At 43.1% G+C, this 19,810-nt stretch overlaps 1 protein-coding gene across 3 annotated transcripts; it reads left to right on the plus strand.

Annotated features, from left to right (window-relative positions):
- The first annotated feature begins 486 nt into the window (after positions 1-486).
- Positions 487-19,278, plus strand: NFRKB (nuclear factor related to kappaB binding protein). 3 transcript variants are annotated; one of them, XM_084221628.1, is made up of 26 exons: positions 487-549; positions 1,196-1,336; positions 1,734-1,935; positions 2,027-2,154; positions 3,245-3,419; positions 3,582-3,683; positions 4,231-4,304; positions 4,718-4,802; positions 5,039-5,219; positions 5,414-5,522; positions 5,975-6,101; positions 7,105-7,170; positions 8,114-8,193; positions 8,274-8,314; positions 8,739-8,799; positions 9,625-9,799; positions 10,130-10,236; positions 10,689-10,812; positions 11,196-11,272; positions 11,905-12,125; positions 12,630-12,894; positions 13,554-13,772; positions 14,194-14,970; positions 15,825-15,931; positions 16,677-16,812; positions 17,535-19,278. In XM_084221628.1, the coding sequence occupies exons 2-26, from the start codon at positions 1,214-1,216 to the stop codon at positions 17,658-17,660; spliced, it is 3,888 nt and encodes a 1,295-aa protein (XP_084077754.1). In that variant the 5' UTR covers positions 487-549; positions 1,196-1,213; the 3' UTR covers positions 17,661-19,278. The 3 variants fall into 3 exon arrangements, with proteins under 3 accessions (XP_084077754.1, XP_084077752.1, XP_084077753.1); XM_084221626.1 differs by lacking the exon at positions 487-549 and having other exon boundaries at positions 1,182-1,336; XM_084221627.1 differs by lacking the exon at positions 487-549 and having other exon boundaries at positions 1,182-1,336; positions 8,742-8,799.
- The last annotated feature ends 532 nt before the right edge of the window (positions 19,279-19,810 follow it).

Genomic DNA, 19,810 nt, shown 5'->3' on the forward strand with positions numbered 1-19,810 from the left:
TTTGTCTCTCGCTCACTGGGTAAGATCGGCACTCTGTGATTTATCGTGTGCCAGGTTGCGGCACGGATTAGAGCTTGTCTGTACATTGCTTTACTGTTACCTGCAATCATGATCCTTAACCCGTCGAGATTTTATTAAATGAGTGTTATTCTGGAAACTGTTAATGTGCGTCCTTGGAGGGGGCTGGCAGTGGGTAAAGGCGTGGAGAGACAAGAACAACCTCCATTTACTGTATGAAAATTTGCATTAAAATTCAAAATATTCAGCCTTTCAACACCTCATTGTAATATTAGCACAGCATCTCAATGACTAATCCACTGCACAGGACTGCAGTCAAGCCGTATAAATCTGCCACTGATAGGTGGCTTCAGCATTCCACAACTACCGTATTTTTAGGGGAATTTACAAACATATCTTCTTGCAGGCCACTGCGCTATCGCGGCCTGTCGCGACTCCGGGGCCGCGCGCAGGCGCAGTTCGCCGGGGCGGGGCGTTCGCGCAGGCGCGGCAGCGCCGCCGCCTTCCGCCTTCAGCCGGGCCGCGTGAGGGGTATGAAATAAAGCTTTTTTTCTGTTTTCTTCGCTGTCCCACACGGTTTATTGAGGGGTTTTATTGCCATTTTCTTTATTTCGCGTGTTTTATGCGTTTCTTCGCAGCTCAGAGCGGTCCGGCTGTGTCGCGCCGGAGGGGACGGGGCTCCTGGCCCTGTCACACCTTCAACCTGAGGCAAACCCCACCTTAGACCTGACCTTCGGTTCTGCACCCTAAAACCGCTTTTAGGATTTAAATATAGTCTGTCCTGGTGTTTAGCAGCGTTGAAAAGAGTTCCTGCAAGTGGGAAGGATAGTGTGATGGGTCAGCTGTACTTCCCAGTCTACCTGTCTGGAAAAGCACTTCTCCATTGGCATGACCTGTTTTGTAATTGAAGAGTGAATGTTCCCCTATGTGTGTTTTATATATATATGTGTGTGTATGTATGAGTTTGATTTGTATACATATGTATGTGTGTGTATACATACATATGCATATATATGTACACTCCAGATATTGTAGGCCAACTCCATTTAAGCAACCACCCATCAGAGGTGGGTCCTCCATCATTCCTCACATCAGGATGGTTGTATCTGGGTTTGGGATTTTTGTTTTTTGAGGGTTTGGAATTTTGATTTTTGAGGGTTTTGCTGTTGTTGTGCAGGAGCAGGAGGGCTGGAGCATGGATTCTCTGGATCACATGCTCACAGACCCCCTGGAGCTGGAGAGCAATTGCACACGGATCATGGAGGACTGCATGCTGGGCACCACCCGGGTCAGTCTGCCCGAGGACCTCCTGGAGGATGTAAGTAGTGCTGAGATACTTCACCTTATCAAAATCTCTATATAAACAGCATGTTTAACTCCCTTTTTGGGGCTTACAGAGCAAACTGGAAAGGGCAGGTGTTTTTGACTGCCTTGGGAAAAGTGTCAAGTGTTCGATTAATCTCAGGAGAATGTCTTTTAAATCAAATCTGTTATGTTCTTATGACTTTAAAATTGCCTTTAAGAAGATTGTTTCAAGCTTTGAATTTGTTTTCTTGTTAGTAGTATAAATTTCTTGACCTTTCCTTTTTATTCTCTATTGTTTCCTGTGTTTTATAAAACATTATCTCATGACTGGTGTTACTTAAAAAGCATCAAGGGCTACACATCAAGGACGCGGCTGCATTTTCTTTACTGTTGTTTCTTGCTTTCTCTAGCCTGAGATCTTCTTTGAGGTTGTCAGCTTGTCAACATGGCAGGAGGTCCTGACAGATGAGCAGCAAGAGCACCTGAAAAAATTCCTGCCTCACTTCCCTGAGAACAACCGAGAGCATCAGAACAAGCTCATCTCAGCACTGTTCAGTGGGGAAAACTTTCGGTTTGGGAACCCGCTGCACATCGCCCAGAAACTCTTCCGGGGTCCGTCAGTCTTGTGAGCTTCCCTACGGGTTTGGGGCAAGTTGTCAGCTAGCAGTTGAAAACCCAGGTGTGTGTTTTGTCTTTGTTACAGATGGACACTTCAATCCCGAGGTAGTGAAGTACCGGCAGCTCTGTTACAAGTCGCAGTACAAGCGCTACCTGAGTGCCCAGCAGCAGTACTTCTACAGGCTTCTCAAGCAGATCCTCGCTTCCCGCAATGTGAGTGTGCTCTGAGATGAATAACTTGTCTTTATTAAAAGTGTCTTGGTGCAGTCACAGTTCTCTGAGGCCTTTCCTGTAATGAACTGAATGAGTAATGCTTCTGGATTTTCCAATGAACCAGAGAGAGCTCCAGACCCGTTGCTATATTTGCAGATTTCAGGTTGTGTAACTCTCATAGCTCTCACTCGTGTGACCTGTCTTCTTTTCATGCTCATGTTGTTCTCACTTCCTGCATTTTCACCTTTCCAACTTATTATTTTCTTAACAAGTCATTCTACCTTTGTTTACCATTTCTGAAGCAACTACAGTTGCTAAATACAGTTAGAAAATATGTGGATCCAAACCTCTGATTCTCATTCCTGCAAATTCCTGATAAAGTCTTCCTCTGTGGATACTTCTGTGAGCAAATTTTTGCCAACTGAAATGTTTTTATTGCTCATTTATCTTTCATTATACTTAGGCATTGAAACATTTGGTATGTAGGGATGAAGAAGTCTGTCTTTATAAAATGGCCTACAATGTGGTTGGAAATAGAGAATCCCAGAATGATTTAGAAGAAACCTTAAAGTCATCTCATTCCAATCCCTTGCCATGGGCAAGGACACCTTTCACTAGACCAGGTTGCTCCTGGCCTTGAACACTTCCAGGGATGGGGCATCCCCAACTTAATTGGGCAACAATCTGAAATACATAGGAAGTTATTTCCTCTATAGCCATGACAGGTGAAATGGTTTTTTCAAAGGACACATTGTTACATATTTGTGTGGAAACCACACCTCACACCAATGATGTAAGTTCTTCTCAACAGTTCACATAAAATGACAGATAGGTGAAATTTCTGCACCTTCTTCTGCACAAGTAGCACTGGTTTTTTTTTCTCCCCTTTAAATGATGGTCTGAAATGCTAGGTTTAAAATCCTGTGTGTGGCAGATAACTGGTCCTTCCTAAGGTTCCCCTTGTACAGATCTGAGGCGCTGATGGCACCTCATGGTAACCTTGCTGGAAGTTATCTGAGCTGGGCTTACCTGTCCTGGCTTCCAGCACTGTAGCTGACATAGCTAATGTCGCATGAATCTCTCCTTTCAGCACTTGCTGGAATTAGCCAGGAAAGGAGGCCCTGACATGACCCTAAGGAGAAAGCACTTCCCACCAACATATGACTCGGAAGAACGAGACAGACGGACACATCGGCGCTACTTGAAGATCCTGAGGGAAGTGAAAGAGGAGTGTGGAGACACTGCCTTGTCTTCTGATGAAGAAGGTAATCCACTGGGCTGAACTGAAGACTCCAGGTGTGAATGGAAAAAGACACATTTTTGATTCTGGGCTCTACTTCCACTGGCTGGGATCTAATGAACACATGGTAATAGTTAAACAGATTGGTGATGGGTCTTGCAGAAGTAAATTTATACCTCTGTTTCAGATCTAATCTCTTGGCCTCCAAGCTCTCCAGCACGTTGTTCAAGTCCACCAGTTCCCCTGAGAGTGATCCCCACGTTGTCAACCTTGGATATGAAAACTGCAGGTGAGAACCAAACAAAGGGTTAGTATGGATAGAGGGGGGCGAATTACCTTGAGGCCTTGCCAGAAATCACCTTTAAAATCTGCTGCTTGATGGGAAATCATGTGATGCTTCATTTTTGCAGTCTTCAGAATAGTTGGCTCTTTTCCCAGTTAATTCTTTTTCTTCTTGCAAGGCCAGTGTTTGAACACAAGAATCATAGTTTCTGTAATGCTGCTGATTGCTCTATTATATTTTGCCTTTAGTGGTTGAAGCATTAGCATAGTCCAGTTCAAAATACTTGAGACTTCCTCCTATAATGACCGTAATCAATTCTGAAAACTCTTCAAGCTGGTTCTGGCTTCTTTTCCATGCTTGCATCAGCAGTGAAGTCTGATGACTGAATGAAGCACTGAAATGAATGGATGAATGAATGAAGGAAATTCATATATGGAGAAATTAGTTACTGAAATTTGGAGATTGCTGGAAGTGTAAATGGATAGAAAATGGCATTCTAAGTGTGGAAGGTAACAATAGAGGAAAAATCTGCAAATAATTATTTTCATTGCAGACAAGATAGAACTTGGGGAAAGTGATTTAAAGATGATGTTGAAGAAGCACCATGAGAAACGAAAACGTCAGCCTGTAAGATGTCAAAAAGTCTTGGGGGGTGGGACCCCATTTTAACTTTGATGTTTTTATCTCTTTGCCATAAAGATCAGGGTACTTCTGGGTGATGAAATGATTGCTATTTTTTGTGTACACCCACCCATTAGCTGTTTATTGTAACCTGGGTTCAATTGTCAGTGTATAGATGCAGCTTCTGGCCATGTTTATCTCGATAGAAGGATTTTGTAATTTTAGTTATGTGTTTTGGAGGGACAGCATTTTGGATTTCAGGGTTAGAAGACTTCCCAACTTTTATTGCAGTAAATAATTTAATAAGCTGATCCTGCTTGAGTTTGGTGCATTTTAATACTTGGATGCTTCTTCACCTTGTTGCTGTCTTAAGACTTTGTCCTTTCTCATTTTAATTTCTCTACTGTTTTCCTGTGTAGGATCATCCTGATCTAGTCACGACAGACCTGACCCTTGAAGACATCATGACTCGAGTGAATGCTGGCAGGAAAGGTTCCTTAGCAAGTCAGTGGATCCTTTGCTTTTTTATTTCATATATGTTGGTTTAAAAACTAGAGGATTTCTTTTGAGGGGAAAAGTGAAGACTTATGACAGCAGCTGGAAGGGTGGAATGGTTGAGGTGTGAACGAGTGCACACAACATACATTTCTAGATACATACTTAAATGAGAGTTTATGATTCTCATTGAGGTATATAAGAAGCTGTCTAAGTATTCTTTTTAACTTTTATCATATCTGAAGCCTTATTTGACCTCGCAACCCTAAAGAAAAAGGTGAAGGACAAGGAAGATAAGAAAAAAAAGAAGCCAAAGATTATTAAATCTGAGGTGGAAGATTTGGCTGACTCTCTTGGCAACGCAGATGGACTCCCATCAATGTCTCAGGATTTTTCCCCCCTCCCTCTGTCATCTGTCAAAGAGGAGTAAGTGTTCCAGAGGGCCCTGAACACCTAACATGGGTGGAAAAAGCAACGTGTTTCCGCTCACGCTTTTGTGGGACTGTTGCAGGCTGCGTTTTCATGCAGTTTGGGATGTGTGAAATATGGGGTGTTCATCTTTGTATATGGAGGTGAATATTTACTCAGAGGATTTACTCTGTGTTCTCTTTCTTTTGAAGACCTCTTGAAGATATGAAGCCATGCCTTGAAATAAATGAACTATCATCCAGCTTCTTTTTCCTTCTTTTGGAGATACTGTTTCTGGAAGGACCTGCTATTCTCTCTGTGGTAAGGAACCACCCACTTACTAGGAATCTTTGTAGGAAGCAAAATCAAAAAATAGAGGAGCTTAGAGCTTTGTAATAGTAACTTTTCTCCAGACTTACTTTGCTGTAAATTATAATAAGACTTAGATTACATATTAAAGAAATTAAACCCTGTGGGAGTGCTACCACATTCTGGTTTTAACACGTTTCATGAGTTTAGTCAATTGAATCTATGAGTCTTTCCATACCCATTCTATAGATCATGGTTAGATATATTTTCTATATTAAGGGCAGAGATGGGGAAGTGTTTTCCCCTTCTTTGGTGCTGTGTTACTTGAAAAAGTCAGGTGATTATTTCATGTACATAAAAACCTTTTTGTCCCCTGCATATGTTCAGCTGGTTTGTTTTCTGTGAAGACAGTCATAGTTTAAACTTGTGAGATCATTAATAAAATAATTATCTTTCCTCTTCAGCTTGAAGATAAAGTTCTCGATTGGCAATCGTCTCATGCCAGTGCGCTAAATAACTGGTTCTCCTTTGCCCCTAATTGGTCTGAATTGGTTTTACCTGCGTTGCAGTATTTGGCAGGCGATAGCAGAGGTAAGAAGAGATGTTAAAATACTAATTGTGCTTGTTCCTCTCTTCTAGTCAGTGCTGGTTTGCATTATAGCTCGAATCAATTTTTCATTCATCACTACAATAAATCCTGTATTGCTGGCAGTATTTCTGTGATAAGCCATTTGGTTGACATGTCTTGGTTGTGGTCAACTTGTTTTGCATGTGGATAGTAGATAAGACCCAGCATGATTCCCAAGTATGTGAAAATGTCTGTGAAATTGCCTCCAGACAGACAGTTTCTCATGTTCTGATTGTGGCTTCAGGCAGGGTATTTGAAGCAGGAAGGAATTGGTCTCTTTCTCTACAGTGTGAAGTTGTAGTTGTGTTTGGAGATAAAAATCAAACTAGATGATGCCCCGAGCAATCCACTGAAACATGAGGTTGGCCCACTTGGGCTTGGGCCAGCTGAGTTTCAGCCATTCCTTTCAAACTGAATTATTCTGTGGTTCTGATTTGCTTAGTGGGAAGTTTTAAAGGCAGGGACAGAGTAGATTGTGGTGGCCTTGCAGCATATTGTCCATAATGCTGGTGAATACTGTAAATCTCAAGTTCTCTTCCCATGAACCCATGAATTTTTACTGTACAGTAACAGTCCCTGGGGCCTCATATTTCTTTTTCCTCTTCAGCTTCAAGTTCTTAACTGGCAGTTTTCTCATCCCAGTGCACTAAATAACTGGTCTGAACATGGTGAACAATAGGAACAGGCTCTTAGCTGACAGTGTGTTGTTGGAAGGCTGATTATCCTGTTCTGTTCTTTCCTTGTGCTTACCCTTATACTCTGAGATGCTTTCCTTCCCAAGGTGATAAAGGGATCTATCCCCTTCCCAAGAGCAAGGATAAATTTAGAGATGCACTTACATAATAATTTAAAATGCTCTGTCTGTCACTGTGAGTCTTTAACTTGACAGTCTGCATAATAACCACAGTAGGATTTTGAGGTTGGACGATGGTATAATGTCCCTGACATGTACATTTGTCATGGTAGATGCTCCTTCCAGCTTCTCACCTTTTGTTGAATTCAAGGAGAAAACCCAGCAGTGGAAATTGCTTGGTGAGTACCTTGTGTTCTACTATGATGTGTACTATAGTAAAGGTTTGTTGTTTTCTCCAGAACTTTACTTTTCATCTTTCTGCAGCCTGGAGAGAAACACAGAGCTGTTAATTCCATGGTTAGGCATTTTCTTTTCTTTTCGCTGAGCTAATACATGTTTTGGATTTGAGGTGTTCACAAGACGTCAGTATCAGCACCAGACAGAGCATAAATGAACAAAGGCGCTGGGCTGTATTTCTTTCTGTTGCTGACTTAACCATGTTTGTCAGCCTTCAAATTTGCCTGAACACCTTCCTGTTTTCCCTTCTGTAGAGCATACCTTCTGATGATTCAGAGTAATTAGTAATTATCACAATTGCAAAGGAATTAAGCTTCTCTGTAGAGCAAACTGATACTATTCTAATTTTTAAAAGTGGGAACCAAAGAGCAACTTAATGCTCAGGCTCATACTGATTGAATTACAGATGTTCTGTGTTTATGTTCATTCCTTTAGTTACTAAACAGAATTTTTCATTCTTAACTATGGTGATTCTAGTGATCATATTTGCAGGCTTAAACTGGCAGAGATTTGCAGTCAGGAAGCTTTTCCTCTGATCCCTTTCATAGTTTTTGGTGGAGGTTATGTATGGAGGCTGGTGTTTCTGCTCATGGATTCAGTAACTGGGATTACTTTGGACAGTGGGAGCAGGGGACTGTGTCCCAAACAGCATCTTGCCTTCTGTGCTAGGAGTTGAAGCGCCATCTTTTTTGTACCAGCACAGGGGAATCACTAGGATTTAGCTTTTCCTAAGCCTGGAGGTGTTCAAATATTGCAGTTTGAACATCTGTGACTGGTGATGCATTGAGGAGAGAAGGGAACAGGAGAGGACTGGTAATTACAAGCATCTGGTTTCCTAACAATTAAAAAGAGTTCTGGTTTTACATTTTCATGATTTCTTACTAGGTAGTTACCAAGATCATGAGAAGGAACTGGCAGCACTGTTTCATCTCTGGTTGGAGACCAAAGACCAGACTTTTTTCAAAGTGAGTGAGACAAAAATTACCTTCTAGGAGCATGAAACTTGACTGTGTTCTACCCAACATTGACATTTCTTTCTCAATAGGAAAATGAAGACAGTTCGGATGCCATGCCACTGCCCAGAGTGTAAGTGTGCAACACTGCTTGAAAACCTTTGTAGTGCTGCTGAAGCTGTGAGATTTGGGCCTTGTGCCTCTGGATCTTAAAATAAAACCATTTTACATCATGGAGCAGGAGAAAATTTGATAGTTTGATTTTATAAATGCAGTAACTGGACTTCATGAAATCAACTGATTTTATCCAAGTTCACGTATATTATCAGAGCAAAGCTGCAATCTAGCTTAGGTTCTGCTAATGAGATGATTTATAGTCCTTGCTTGCCTTCAGGTAGTGCACATAGCATACTTTAAGATCTCTGTAGGGCTTGCTTTTGTTACCATAAATATTTTCAGGATTTGTTCAGAAGAATATGCAGAAGGATGAGGGGATTCATCATTTGGGACTGCTGTGGGCTTCTTGTGCTCAGAACTGATGGTGCCCTTTGTTTCAGAAGGACTGACTATGTAGTTCGGCCTAGCACTGGAGAGGAGAAACGGGTGTTTCAAGAGCAAGTAAGAAGAGACTCTTTATTTTAAAGGCCCTTGTTAAAACAGTTGGCCACTGAATCAGGAGAATTTGTGTAGGATGGCAGTTTTATACTCTACACAAATGTAGTTAATGTGAAGAATTGATATATTGCTTTTGCCTTGAAGTCAGTATCTCGGCCTTGCATAAAACTTGCTATGACATAGCCTTGTTTCAAAACCATCAGTATTTCCAGTGGGTAAACTTAATTTGGTAAAAACTAATTGGATAAAATTAACGAAATTGATAATGTCAGTTGGTTGTGCCAACCCCGCTGTCTCCTTTGCCATCCCTCACCATCCCCCACTTACCTCTTTATTTTTTGTCCATGTATGTGCGCAAGCCAAAAATAAGTGTCAATAAGTGCACCCATCCACTTAGTTATCTTATCTGTAGTAGATGCAAGTGGGAATTAGAGGGAAAACACATGATGAGGATTCTTCTCCCTTCTCTCCACGTGCTGTCTGCAGGACAGAATTTATAAGTTAAATTTTGGAAATCTCTCTTTAGACAGATAAAGGGAGGAAGGGGAAGGGGACAGAAGGTGTATCTCTTGTATTTCTGGCACCTCTCTAGTCTGTGCAGCTGCTTGACATTGAATGCGTTGCACCTGCACACCTTGCTTAGAGCATTGTACTTTGCATGAAGTGGTTTGTGATTTTCTTGATCCAAAATAAGTCTGTATAGCAGTATTTGAGCCTTTAGTTTAAAAAGGCTTTTTCTAGAGAATGATAACAACTTACTTAGTAATATGACATGAGGCTTTGCTGTATGTTTCCTGGTAAAGTCAGTGCTCTTATGTTCACCTTCAGGAGCGTTACCGTTACAGCCAGCCCCACAAAGCCTTCACCTTCCGGATGCATGGCTTCGAGTCAGTTGTTGGTCCTGTGAAAGGGGTGTTTGACAAGGAAACCTCCTTAAACAAAGCCCGGGAACATTCTCTCCTGCGCTCAGACAGACCAGCATATGTCACCATTTTATCCCTTGGTAAGGTCATGGCCAGAAAAACTTGTCAAGAAGAACATTCCTCTGATCCCTAAAACAACGACTTCAGGAGTCTACATTGGGGTTGAATGCTGTTCCTCAAGTTCATCGCTATTAGCACAAAGTTGGCACAGTTTATGTACTTTAAAATGATCCTTTATAATCTCTACTCGTATTTTTGAGGGATTTTTGGTGCTAGATTTTAGTAAGCAAGTAGACACTTGAGAGCAAGGGTAATAGAGCAGTCAGCAGTCCCAAAATTTATCTGATGGAGTACCTGAGTACCATTGTCCAGTTACAGCTGGAAGTTTAAGCTCTAGTTTTGTGTTTCAGTTCGTGATGCTGCTGCTCGCCTTCCTAATGGAGAGGGAACTCGGGCTGAAATCTGTGAGCTGCTCAAAGATTCCCAGTTCCTAGCTCCAGATGTTACAAGTGCTCAGGTAAGTTGGATGTCATGTCTGGCCTCAGATTCTCATAAAAATACACTGCATGGACCCAGGCAGTATTCAGTGGCAAAGGCCCAATAGTTTTTATGCTGCTGTGATGAGCAAAAGGGAGCTGTGTGCCATGATGATGAGCTGCTGCAAATATGCACCAGCTTTGGATGATGAAAAGCCAGCTAGAAAAGCCACAGAGTTTACACTGTCATGGAGCTGCTCACATTTTAGATTGAGGAACAGTCAATTTTCAGAGCTTTGGTGGAAGCTCCATGTAACCCAAGGTGGCAAACACCATCCTGTGATGCAATATCTGCCCTCAGTCAATTCTCACTCAGACGCAGATTGCTCGCAGCTTGCTCAGGTTTTTATACCAAATAGGATCATGTTTCTGTTCATCAGTTTTGGCTAGTCCAGTGAAGGATATCTTGTAATCTGTGAATTCTGAACTTCAGGTTAACACTGTTGTTAGTGGTGCTCTGGACCGATTGCATTATGAGAAAGATCCCTGTGTGAAATATGATATTGGACGGAAGTTGTGGATCTACCTGCACCGGGACAGGAGCGAGGAAGAGTTTGGTAAGCCTGGGTTGGTGATCTTAAGAATTTAAAATGTTTATAAAGATGGATAGTAAACACCGATTTGTCAGTCTAGCTTTTTTCCCTAGTCAATTTACTTATGTTAGTCCTTCAGCACTTAAAGCCAGTCTTAGAGAGCAGTGTGTCACTTTGAAGCATCTGTTTGAAAAATACCATCCCATGTGCAAGAACTACAGGTATATGTTTTTATGTGTCTTATTTTCAGCCTTTTTGGCTAATTTACTGGATGTTTTTTATTGCACTGTTACATGACCATGTATTTAATTCCTTGTCTGAAGAAGAATCTGCACCTCTTACTTATCCTCTTCCTTAAATCAGTCTGCTTGTGTTCAGGAGCTCTGACCATTAATTTGTCCTTGCAGAACGGATCCATCATGCTCAAGCTGCTGCAGCAAAGGCCAAAAAAGCTCTTCAGAAGCCAAAACCTCCAGCTAAAATGGTAGATTTCTTTGTTCAGGGTTGCACAGCTGCTTTTGGGATTGAGAAGGAGATTAGTTCTTAGTTTAATCCATAAATTCTGCATCTATAGCAGGTGATGAAAATTACCATGTTTGAATTAGTATTCATGATGTATATGAATGTCAGTGCACAAAATTAACAGGGAGAGAGGGAACTTTTCCTCCACACAGCATCCACTGTTATCCTCTCATTTGTGCTCCCTATGAAAGGGATGGTCTTTCAGATCTAGTTTTGAGGTTAATTTGTAACAGAGTGTGTGGAACACGTCTGTTCTCCCCCTTGCTCTGCTGAAGCCGTCAGGGTTTGGATGTCTGATATTAAATATTTCTGAAGTACTTGTCTATTGGCACATTAACCAAGGTGGAAATCTGCATGTTCTGAATGTTTGCACAACGGAGGTGCACTTTTCCTTGAGAGCAGGAGCAGCCAAACACACCAATTCATCCAGGGTTGCAGCTGGGGAAAAGCAGACAGTCAGTCATGTTGGATTTCAGGATTTAACAGCAGGGTGTCATTCACCACCATAGAGAACTCAGGTTGAAGTGCTCAGGCGACTGTAAGGTGCAGCAATTAACCCCAGATTTTGTAATGCTGAATGTGGTTTCTTTGTAGAAGTCAAGTAGTAAGGAGGGTACTGTGAAAGCCCTCCCCACCAGCACAGCAGATCCTAGTCAGCTGAGCCTCAGTGACTCCAGCATGCCACCAACTCCTGTGACTCCTGTGACACCAACTGCCCCTGCATTGCCAGCAACACCCATCTCACCCCCACCAGTGTCTGCAGTCAGCAAGAGTGTATCTGGTGCTGGATCAGAGCCAGCAAAACCCAGCCAGAGGTACTGCTTCTGTCCCCTATGTCACTTGGGAATGCTGCTGGCTGTTCTTCAATAATTTGTATAATTCAGTAATGAGGGAGTTTGGGGTTATTTAGCCTGGAGAAGAGTAGGCTCTGGGGTGACCTTACCACTCTCTGCAACTCCCTGAAAGGGGGCTGGAGGCTGGTGAGAGTTGGACTCTTCATCCAGGAAACAGCAGTGTGACAAGAGGGCATAGTCTCAAGCTGTGCCAGGGGAAGTTCAGGTTGGGCATCAGGAGGAATTTCTTCACAGAGCATAATTAGACATTGAAAGAGGTTGCCCAGAGAGGTTGTAGAGTCTCCATCCCTGGAGGAGACCAAGGAACAACTGGACATGGCACTCAGTGTTCTGGCTGGGTGACAAGGTGGGGATCAGTCACAGGTTGGACTCGATGATCTCAGAGGTCTTTTCTAACCTCAGTGGTTCTGAGATTGTGTGAATTTCCTTCATCTTTGCTGACCTACTGGCCTTGTCTTTCCATAGCGTTCTCCTGGTGTCTTCTCCCACCATGCCACAGCTGGGGACGTTGCTGTCTCCAGCTCAGAGCTCACAGGCGCAGCCAGGGCCAGCACCCACCCCACGTGTGGTCAGTCACAGCAGCTCCTCAGGCCTGCCACAGGTTCGTGTGGTCACTGCCCAATCCAGCCTCCCAGCTATGTCCCAGCAAGCCCCAGTGGTCACCCAGCAGCAGCAGCAGCCTCAAATCCGTGTTCCAGCTACAGCCACACAAACCAAAGTTCTCCCTCAGGTGAGTTGGAAGGGGTAGAGTATCTGACATCTGATCTGACTTGCAGTGTTTTGGTGTGATGCGCAAGCATTCTGTGCTCATTTGGAGCATGCACTAACTGCAGGCAAGAGCACAGAAACAGTTTTACATATGCAATACTGTTCAGTACTCTGTTTTTCACATATTTACCTGGCATCATTAAATTGTGCATTACATAAAAAGTCCATAGAACTTAGAGTCACAGAATCGTTAAGCTTGGAAAACACTGTCAAGATCATCAAGTCCAGCCATGAACACAGTAACACTGCCATGTTCACCACCAACCATATCCTTAAGTGCATCGTCCACACATGTTTTTGAATGCTTCCAGGGATGGTGACTCCACCACTGCCCTGGGCAGTCCATTCCAATGCTTTACAACCCTTTCTGTGAAAAGAAATTTCCTGATATCCAACTTAACTTCCCTGGTGCAACTCCAGGCCAATTCCTCTTGTTCTGTCATTTGTTACATGGAAAAAGAGACTGACATCCACTAGACTACAATTCCAAGCAGTTGGAATCCTTGCAAGGGAATTCTTGTGAACTTCCCTGAACTCTCAAGCTAACACAATACAGAGAGGAATCACTAGACTGTTCCTACTGTGGTAGTCTGCTCATAGTCTTCCTCCCCTCTTCTGTAGGCTGTGATGACTCTGCCTGTAAAAGCTCAAAGTAACCCTGTGCAGGTGCCAAGAGCAGGAAGCTCCATGGCCAGCCAGGCAGGTATCACTGTGACAGGGCTGTCTGCAGTGCCCAGCCCTGCTGTGAAGCCAGTGACCAGCTCTCCAGGCAGTTCTGCTGCAAGCACCTCCTCCACCACTATCATTCAGAACGTGGCTGGCCAGAACATCATCAAGCAGGTGAGAGGGAGGGAGAGACTTGGAACTGGGCTCCACAAGCTGATTGTTTCCTGTTGTGCAGATGTGAACATTTGAGAGCTGTAAGTTGATGGACTGTGTGGGCTGACACAGTTGCTGGTTTTGTGTGTTTGAGTCCTTTTTTCACGTACATGTGAAAGATGTGTTTGTGCAGGTTCTTTAGTGATCTCTCCTTCATCTTGTTTGGAAAAGAAACCAACCCCACAAGTATTTCCTATTTCAGATGGGATTGGGAATGCCATCTCATAAACAACCAGAGCTATTTTCAGTAGTGTACTGAGTGCTAGTCTTATTCCACTTGCATTCTGGTGGGAGCAAACATCATCCTGTTGGGAAGTTCTGCTTTGAGTGTGCCTTGGACCTTGTCCCAGTTTGACAGAACCATTTCTCTGATTTCTCCCAGGTGGCTATTACAGGACAACTCGGCGTGAAGACCCAGGCTGGAAGTGGCATTCCACTTACAGCAACCAATTTTCGGATCCAGGGGAAGGATGTGTTGCGCCTGCCCCCGTCCTCCATCACCACAGACGCGAAGGGACAAACGGTGCTGCGCATCACTCCGGATATGATGGCCACCCTGGCCAAGTCTCAAGTCACTACTGTCAAACTGACTCAGGACCTCTTCACAGCAGCTGTGGGAAGCAGTGCTGGTGGGAAAGGCATCTCTGCGACTTTGCACGTGACATCTAACCCTGTCCAGACTGCTGAGTCTCCAGCCAAGACAAGCACAGTGTCTCCTGCCTCTTCCAGCCCAGCCGGAGGCACCGTGGTTAAAGTGACTCCTGACTTAAAGACTGCAGAGCCAACAAGTTCTGCTTTCCGCTTGATGCCTGCGCTGGGCATGACTGTGGCAGATCAGAAGAGCAAAGCCATAACCACGGTGGCATCCACAGAGGCCAAGCCAGCTGCCACTATCAGAATTGTGCAGGGGCTGGGTGTGATACCCCCCAAAGCTGGGCAGACCATAACTGTAGCCACTCATGCTAAGCAGGTGCCATCGTCCTCAGCAGTGAGCGTTGCTGGCACAGGCCACACCTCCTTACCCACCATGAGTGCCACAGTGTCCAAAGCAGTTGCTGTGGCCTCAGGAGCTGCAGGAACCCCCATAACCATTGGTACAGGAGCCACGGCTGTGCGGCAGGTGCCCGTCAGCACCACAGTGGTATCTACGTCCCAGGCAGTGAGTAATGCTGAGCTCTCACTGGGGGTGGGGAAAGAATGGGGGTGCCAAATACACTGATGTTTTATGGCCGAAAACTGCTCTTTGCATCCACAGAGAGTCAAATTAATATGGCAGTCATACAATGGTTGTATTTAGGTTGTAAATTTCAGGTTGTAAAGGACATTAAAGTTCATTCAGTCCCATTCCCTGCCATGGGCAGGGATACCTTCCACTAGATCAGGTTGCTCCAAGCCTCATCCAGCCTGGCCTTGAACAGTTCCAAGGATGGGGCAGCCACAACTTGTATTCTGGGTATGGGTCTGCAACTCATTTCATGGTGTTCACATTGCAGCTAAATGCCCCCAAAAAGTCAGATACTTCCCTTATGTCCTTTTGCAAGTGAATGAAATAAACTCTGCATATCTGAAGTCCTGCCTCTTGCAGCTCTGTGTCTTGCCCCACACTTTGGCAATAATTTCCCTTGGAATGATGTTATAGAGCGTTCAGAACTAGAAGTGCTTGTTGCTTGTATTAACTTTTTTACTGATTTCATCTTTGAATGCTATTTTAATGCCCTAATCTGAAGGCACCATAAACTGTATTGTGGTTACATAAGCTAAATGACACTATGGTTGTTTCCTAAGGATAAAAATCATGGATCCTGTGGTGCAAAGATGAGGTGGATTTTCAGGGTTCAGGCAACTGTGTAGTGAATGAGAAGGAGGTGAATTTTAAGGAGCCTGAACTGGAGCGCAGATTTCATCAGCAAAGCTGGTTTCTGCTCACAGGACTCCCACAAAGTAGCAGATGTTGTCGACCAGTTTCTCTGCTGAGCTCTCCATGGCTTCTCATGTGTTCTTCCCATTCCCCAGGGCAAACTTCCAGCACGGATCACAGTACCCCTGTCAGTGATCAGCCAGCCAGTGAAGGGCAAGAGTGTGGTCACTGCCCCCATCATCAAGGGCAACATCGGTGCCAAGTGAGTGCCTTGCATCTCGTAGTTCTGCTTTAGAAATCAGCTGAGGAAGGTCTGTGTTCGGTGGGTTTCTGGGGAGCATGCAGACAGAGGCTGAAACAGAATTGCAGTCTGTTAACAGGTCTGTCAGCTGCAAGAAACTGAGTGGATATGGTGTCTGCAATTAGATTGTAATTTTTAGTTATTTATTTTGAGATGCAGGTTCTAGCAAATATGCCAAAAAAAACAACATTCTGTGCGTTGAAAACAGCTGTTCAATTAGTTCTGTGTGTTTGAGCAAGAATTAGCACGCTGAAAAATATCTGTAATCTGAAGCCATCTCTTCATTCAAGAGAGAGAAGTTAACTGCCTTAGTGAGAATTCCTCTGGCATTCAGATATTGAAGGCTTTTTTTTTATTCTTCCATAAATTCTGATAGTGTCTCCCTTAGTTAATATTTCAAGTGCTCAGCTGTTTTCTGCACTGAGAAATGTTCAGGTCTGATCAGGCTAAGCCAGTGTGTGCATGGTCCAGAGTTAATGGGTGTGATTTGTGTGCTAAATTAATTCTCTCTCAGTTATAAATACTGACATAAACTTGTTGCTAGTGTCTTTGCTAGTTTTATTGGGGGGGGGGGGGACCCACTACTTAAAATGGTTCATACATGTGGTAGAACTATAATCCACTAGCAATTGAAGAATGGTTTGAAGTTGGAAAGATTGAGCCTGCTGTGCTGTTCACTAACCTTTCAACAATTATTTTTCCGTAGCATCAGTGGATTAGGCAGAAATATCATTCTGACTACAATGCCAGCAGGGACTAAACTGATTGCTGGTAACAAACCTGTGAGTTTTCTGACTGCACAGCAACTACAGCAGCTGCAGCAGCAAGGCCAAGCCACACAGGTAAGAGCGCCTGGAATGATCATTCTATTTGCCTTTTAATGACTTAACATCTCCATGAGGACTTTGCACTGGATACATGGGGTTGCGAAAAAAAACAGGCACACAGCTTGGTTGTAGTGTCTGCATTAAGCTCATCACCTTTATGTTCTCTCCATCCAAATAAAGTTTTTAAATGTTTTTGAAGCACTGCCAGTGTAATGAATGTAAAACCAAAGGTCCTGTCAGGATTTTTCTATACACGCAGCAGTCTTTGTAGTGCTTTGTATTTGGCTTTAGTGTGTCACTTTTTCTTGAAGAAATCACGTAACTGCTTTGCATATCCATCTTTCTGTCTGGAAACGTAGTGTTCTGTAATTCCAAGTCATTAATCTGCATTGACAGCTGATATTAACAAGGCTGTAGAAGTAAGGTATCTAACGGATCCGAGTCCTTCTTCTGAAAATGTGTAAAAGCAGCTGACATACAGGTTTTTATTCAAACTAGTTTTCACCCCTTCCTATCTAATCTGGAAATCTCCTGTTACCATCTCACAGGGGCAGTGGATGGAATGATCTTCTTATGACATACTCCGTTCTGGCAGTGTTTGTGGTGCTTGGTGTTGTTCCAATAACTGAGTTTTTGTTGGCAGCAGAAGCAGGTACTTCACCAGAGCACAGTGCAGGTGCAATCATTGTGTCACCAGGTTATTCTTGAGATTAGTTATTTCTTTCCATTTCACACAGGTGCGAATTCAAACAGTTCCAGCCTCCCATCTCCAGCAGGGAACAGTCTCTGGCTCAACTAAAGCAGTGTCCACTGTGGTTGTGACAACAGCTCCATCTCCAAAGCAGACTCAGGATCAGCTGTGACCACTGGTTTTAACATGGATCACTTTCTAAGGACTTCCCTGAGCCTGTTGTCATCCTTCCAACCAAACACCTGAGGCTGCCTAACCCCAGCCATGGCTTGGAATTGGACTGGGTTGCTTCTCCAGGGTCAGCACTGCCATGTCTGTGTAGAAATTCCACAGAAAAAAACATGCTGTACCTGCAAAACAAAATGTTTCAGTCCAGATTTAAAAATCCAGGTTCTGTGGAATTGATGATTTAAGAAATGTCTTGCTGTTTTTTGTTCTTTTTTCTTCCAAAGGACTTTTGACAAATACAGTTCCTGTGCATTTTTGGTTGTAGACAGAGCAGTTATCCTGGATCTTCATTAAGCAGGGAAGGTTGCTTGGAAGGGGTTATTCAGTGGCTTTTCAAAGTCGTGGGGAAGACCTCTGCTTGGAGTCTGGCTGTCACTACTGTTACTTAGTGACTCAGGATGGTGTCTTTGACACCGGAGTTATTGTAACTCACATCCATGTCAAGTTACTGTCAAAGACAGGGTGAGAGTCAAAGTGGATTTTTTGCTCTAACAGTGTGAGTGACCATGGGGGAGAGGGAGATGAGATACAGAAAGTCACTGTGTGAACAAGTCTGTCAGCAAATGGGACTGTAGGGGAAAGAAAAAAGTTGATGTTCACAAGAACAATCCTCTTTTAGTTTTCTTCAACATAGAAAACTTTTTGTCAGTGGAAACAAACTGTACCTTGGTTTGAAAGGTTGAAATATGTTTTCAAATCCACCCAAAATATTGTCTCTTGAGTTCTGAAGAAATACTTTAACCCGTGACCCTGGCCGTTAGTTTTGGTTTTACTTTTGTAGTTTTATCTCTGTAAATATTTTTGAATTTTGCACATACTGGAGATGAATTTGTGACTGTTCTGACATGACCTTGAAACTGAATGAGATCAAAAGATGTGCTGGACCAGGAGAAGAATAAAAGTGCAGAAAGCCTTACAGATCTCTACCATATCCTTTTGGTTCTCTACAGTTTGTTTTGTGTACAGTCATTGTCCAGCTTGCCAAGGGCTAATAACCTGTCCATCTTCTTGATAAGATGGTTCTTTTTAACGTAGTCTTTTTTCTATGGGCTTTTTTTTTTTTAAAGATGTGGTTTGCTCCAAGTTATATATTATAGAATATAATACATTTAAAGAACCAAATTGTACAGTTCAGGACTGTTGTGGTTGGAGCTCTGTGTGTGTTACTGTTTTGCTGGGCTTCAGGCTGGGGTTGTGGATCTTTCTGTACTGTATCTAACCCACTTCCCATTTTGAAGTCAAACAGGTATTTCAGTAAGAAAAAAGTGACTGGATATAAATATTGAGTTAGCAGGACACATCAGTTCAGCACTTGAAAGCAAGTGCTTGAATTATGGTTTATATGCTTCACAATTTGGAGTGATAAATGTTTTCTGTCCTGCTTTGCCATGTTTAGTACATGTTTTGCACATTTATCAATCAGGAGCCAGCAGAAAGACTGTGGTGTGGGAGGGAGGTGAGGACATTCCGAAGTCCTTTTAGTTGTGAAGTTAAAAGACTAAATTAAGCAGGCAACAAGCAATTTCCTACTATTGCTTATGTGAAAGAACCTTTAAATTCAAAACATAATCAAGATAATCCTGCTATGTTTTGTTCATAATTAATAAATTATTAATTAACCTTACAATCAAGTGCTGAAAGATGGTTACATTGCCCTTTAATTTCCGTCAATCCTCATGACTTTCTTGCTAGACACAGGAGGATTTGAAAGTATTAAGCTTAAGAAAACAAAAAACCTGCATCTAAGCCCAGAAGCTTAGTGTGTCTCAGCTGGTTGCTGCTGGTTGTAAGTGTCTTGCTGTTGATCACCATCCTACTCTTGAGTGACCTTTGCGTCCTGGCTGCTTCTCTTAGGTTCCTGCCCTTTTATTTTGAAGTCTGGTTTTTGGGGAAAAGAGCATCAGACCCCGGTGGGCTTCTGATTTTGAATGGCCATGTGCTGGCTTGGGTAGGAAGTGTTTATCCTAGCTTTCAAGAACAAAGTACAGTCTGTTATGACTCAGCTACCACCTGTCTGATGAGCTGCTCCACTCTGGTTGAAAAATAACCCCTAAGCTACTGCAAGTCAAGAGCCCTTGTTTTTAATGAGTAACT

This window comes from Fringilla coelebs (genome assembly GCF_963513975.1).
Source record: "Fringilla coelebs genome assembly, chromosome: 25".
Classification (NCBI taxonomy): Eukaryota; Metazoa; Chordata; class Aves; order Passeriformes; family Fringillidae; genus Fringilla; species Fringilla coelebs.

Excerpts from the sequence above, each read along its gene's own strand:
- NFRKB (XM_084221628.1), top strand. The coding sequence starts at position 1,214 with ATGGATTCTCTGGATCACATGCTCACAGACCCCCTGGAGCTGGAGAGC. Across the intron at positions 8,800-9,624 it reads AACGGGTGTTTCAAGAGCAA|GAGCGTTACCGTTACAGCCA; the intron begins GTAAGAAGAGAC and ends GTTCACCTTCAG. Across the intron at positions 10,813-11,195 it reads CAGGAGCGAGGAAGAGTTTG|AACGGATCCATCATGCTCAA; the intron begins GTAAGCCTGGGT and ends TTGTCCTTGCAG.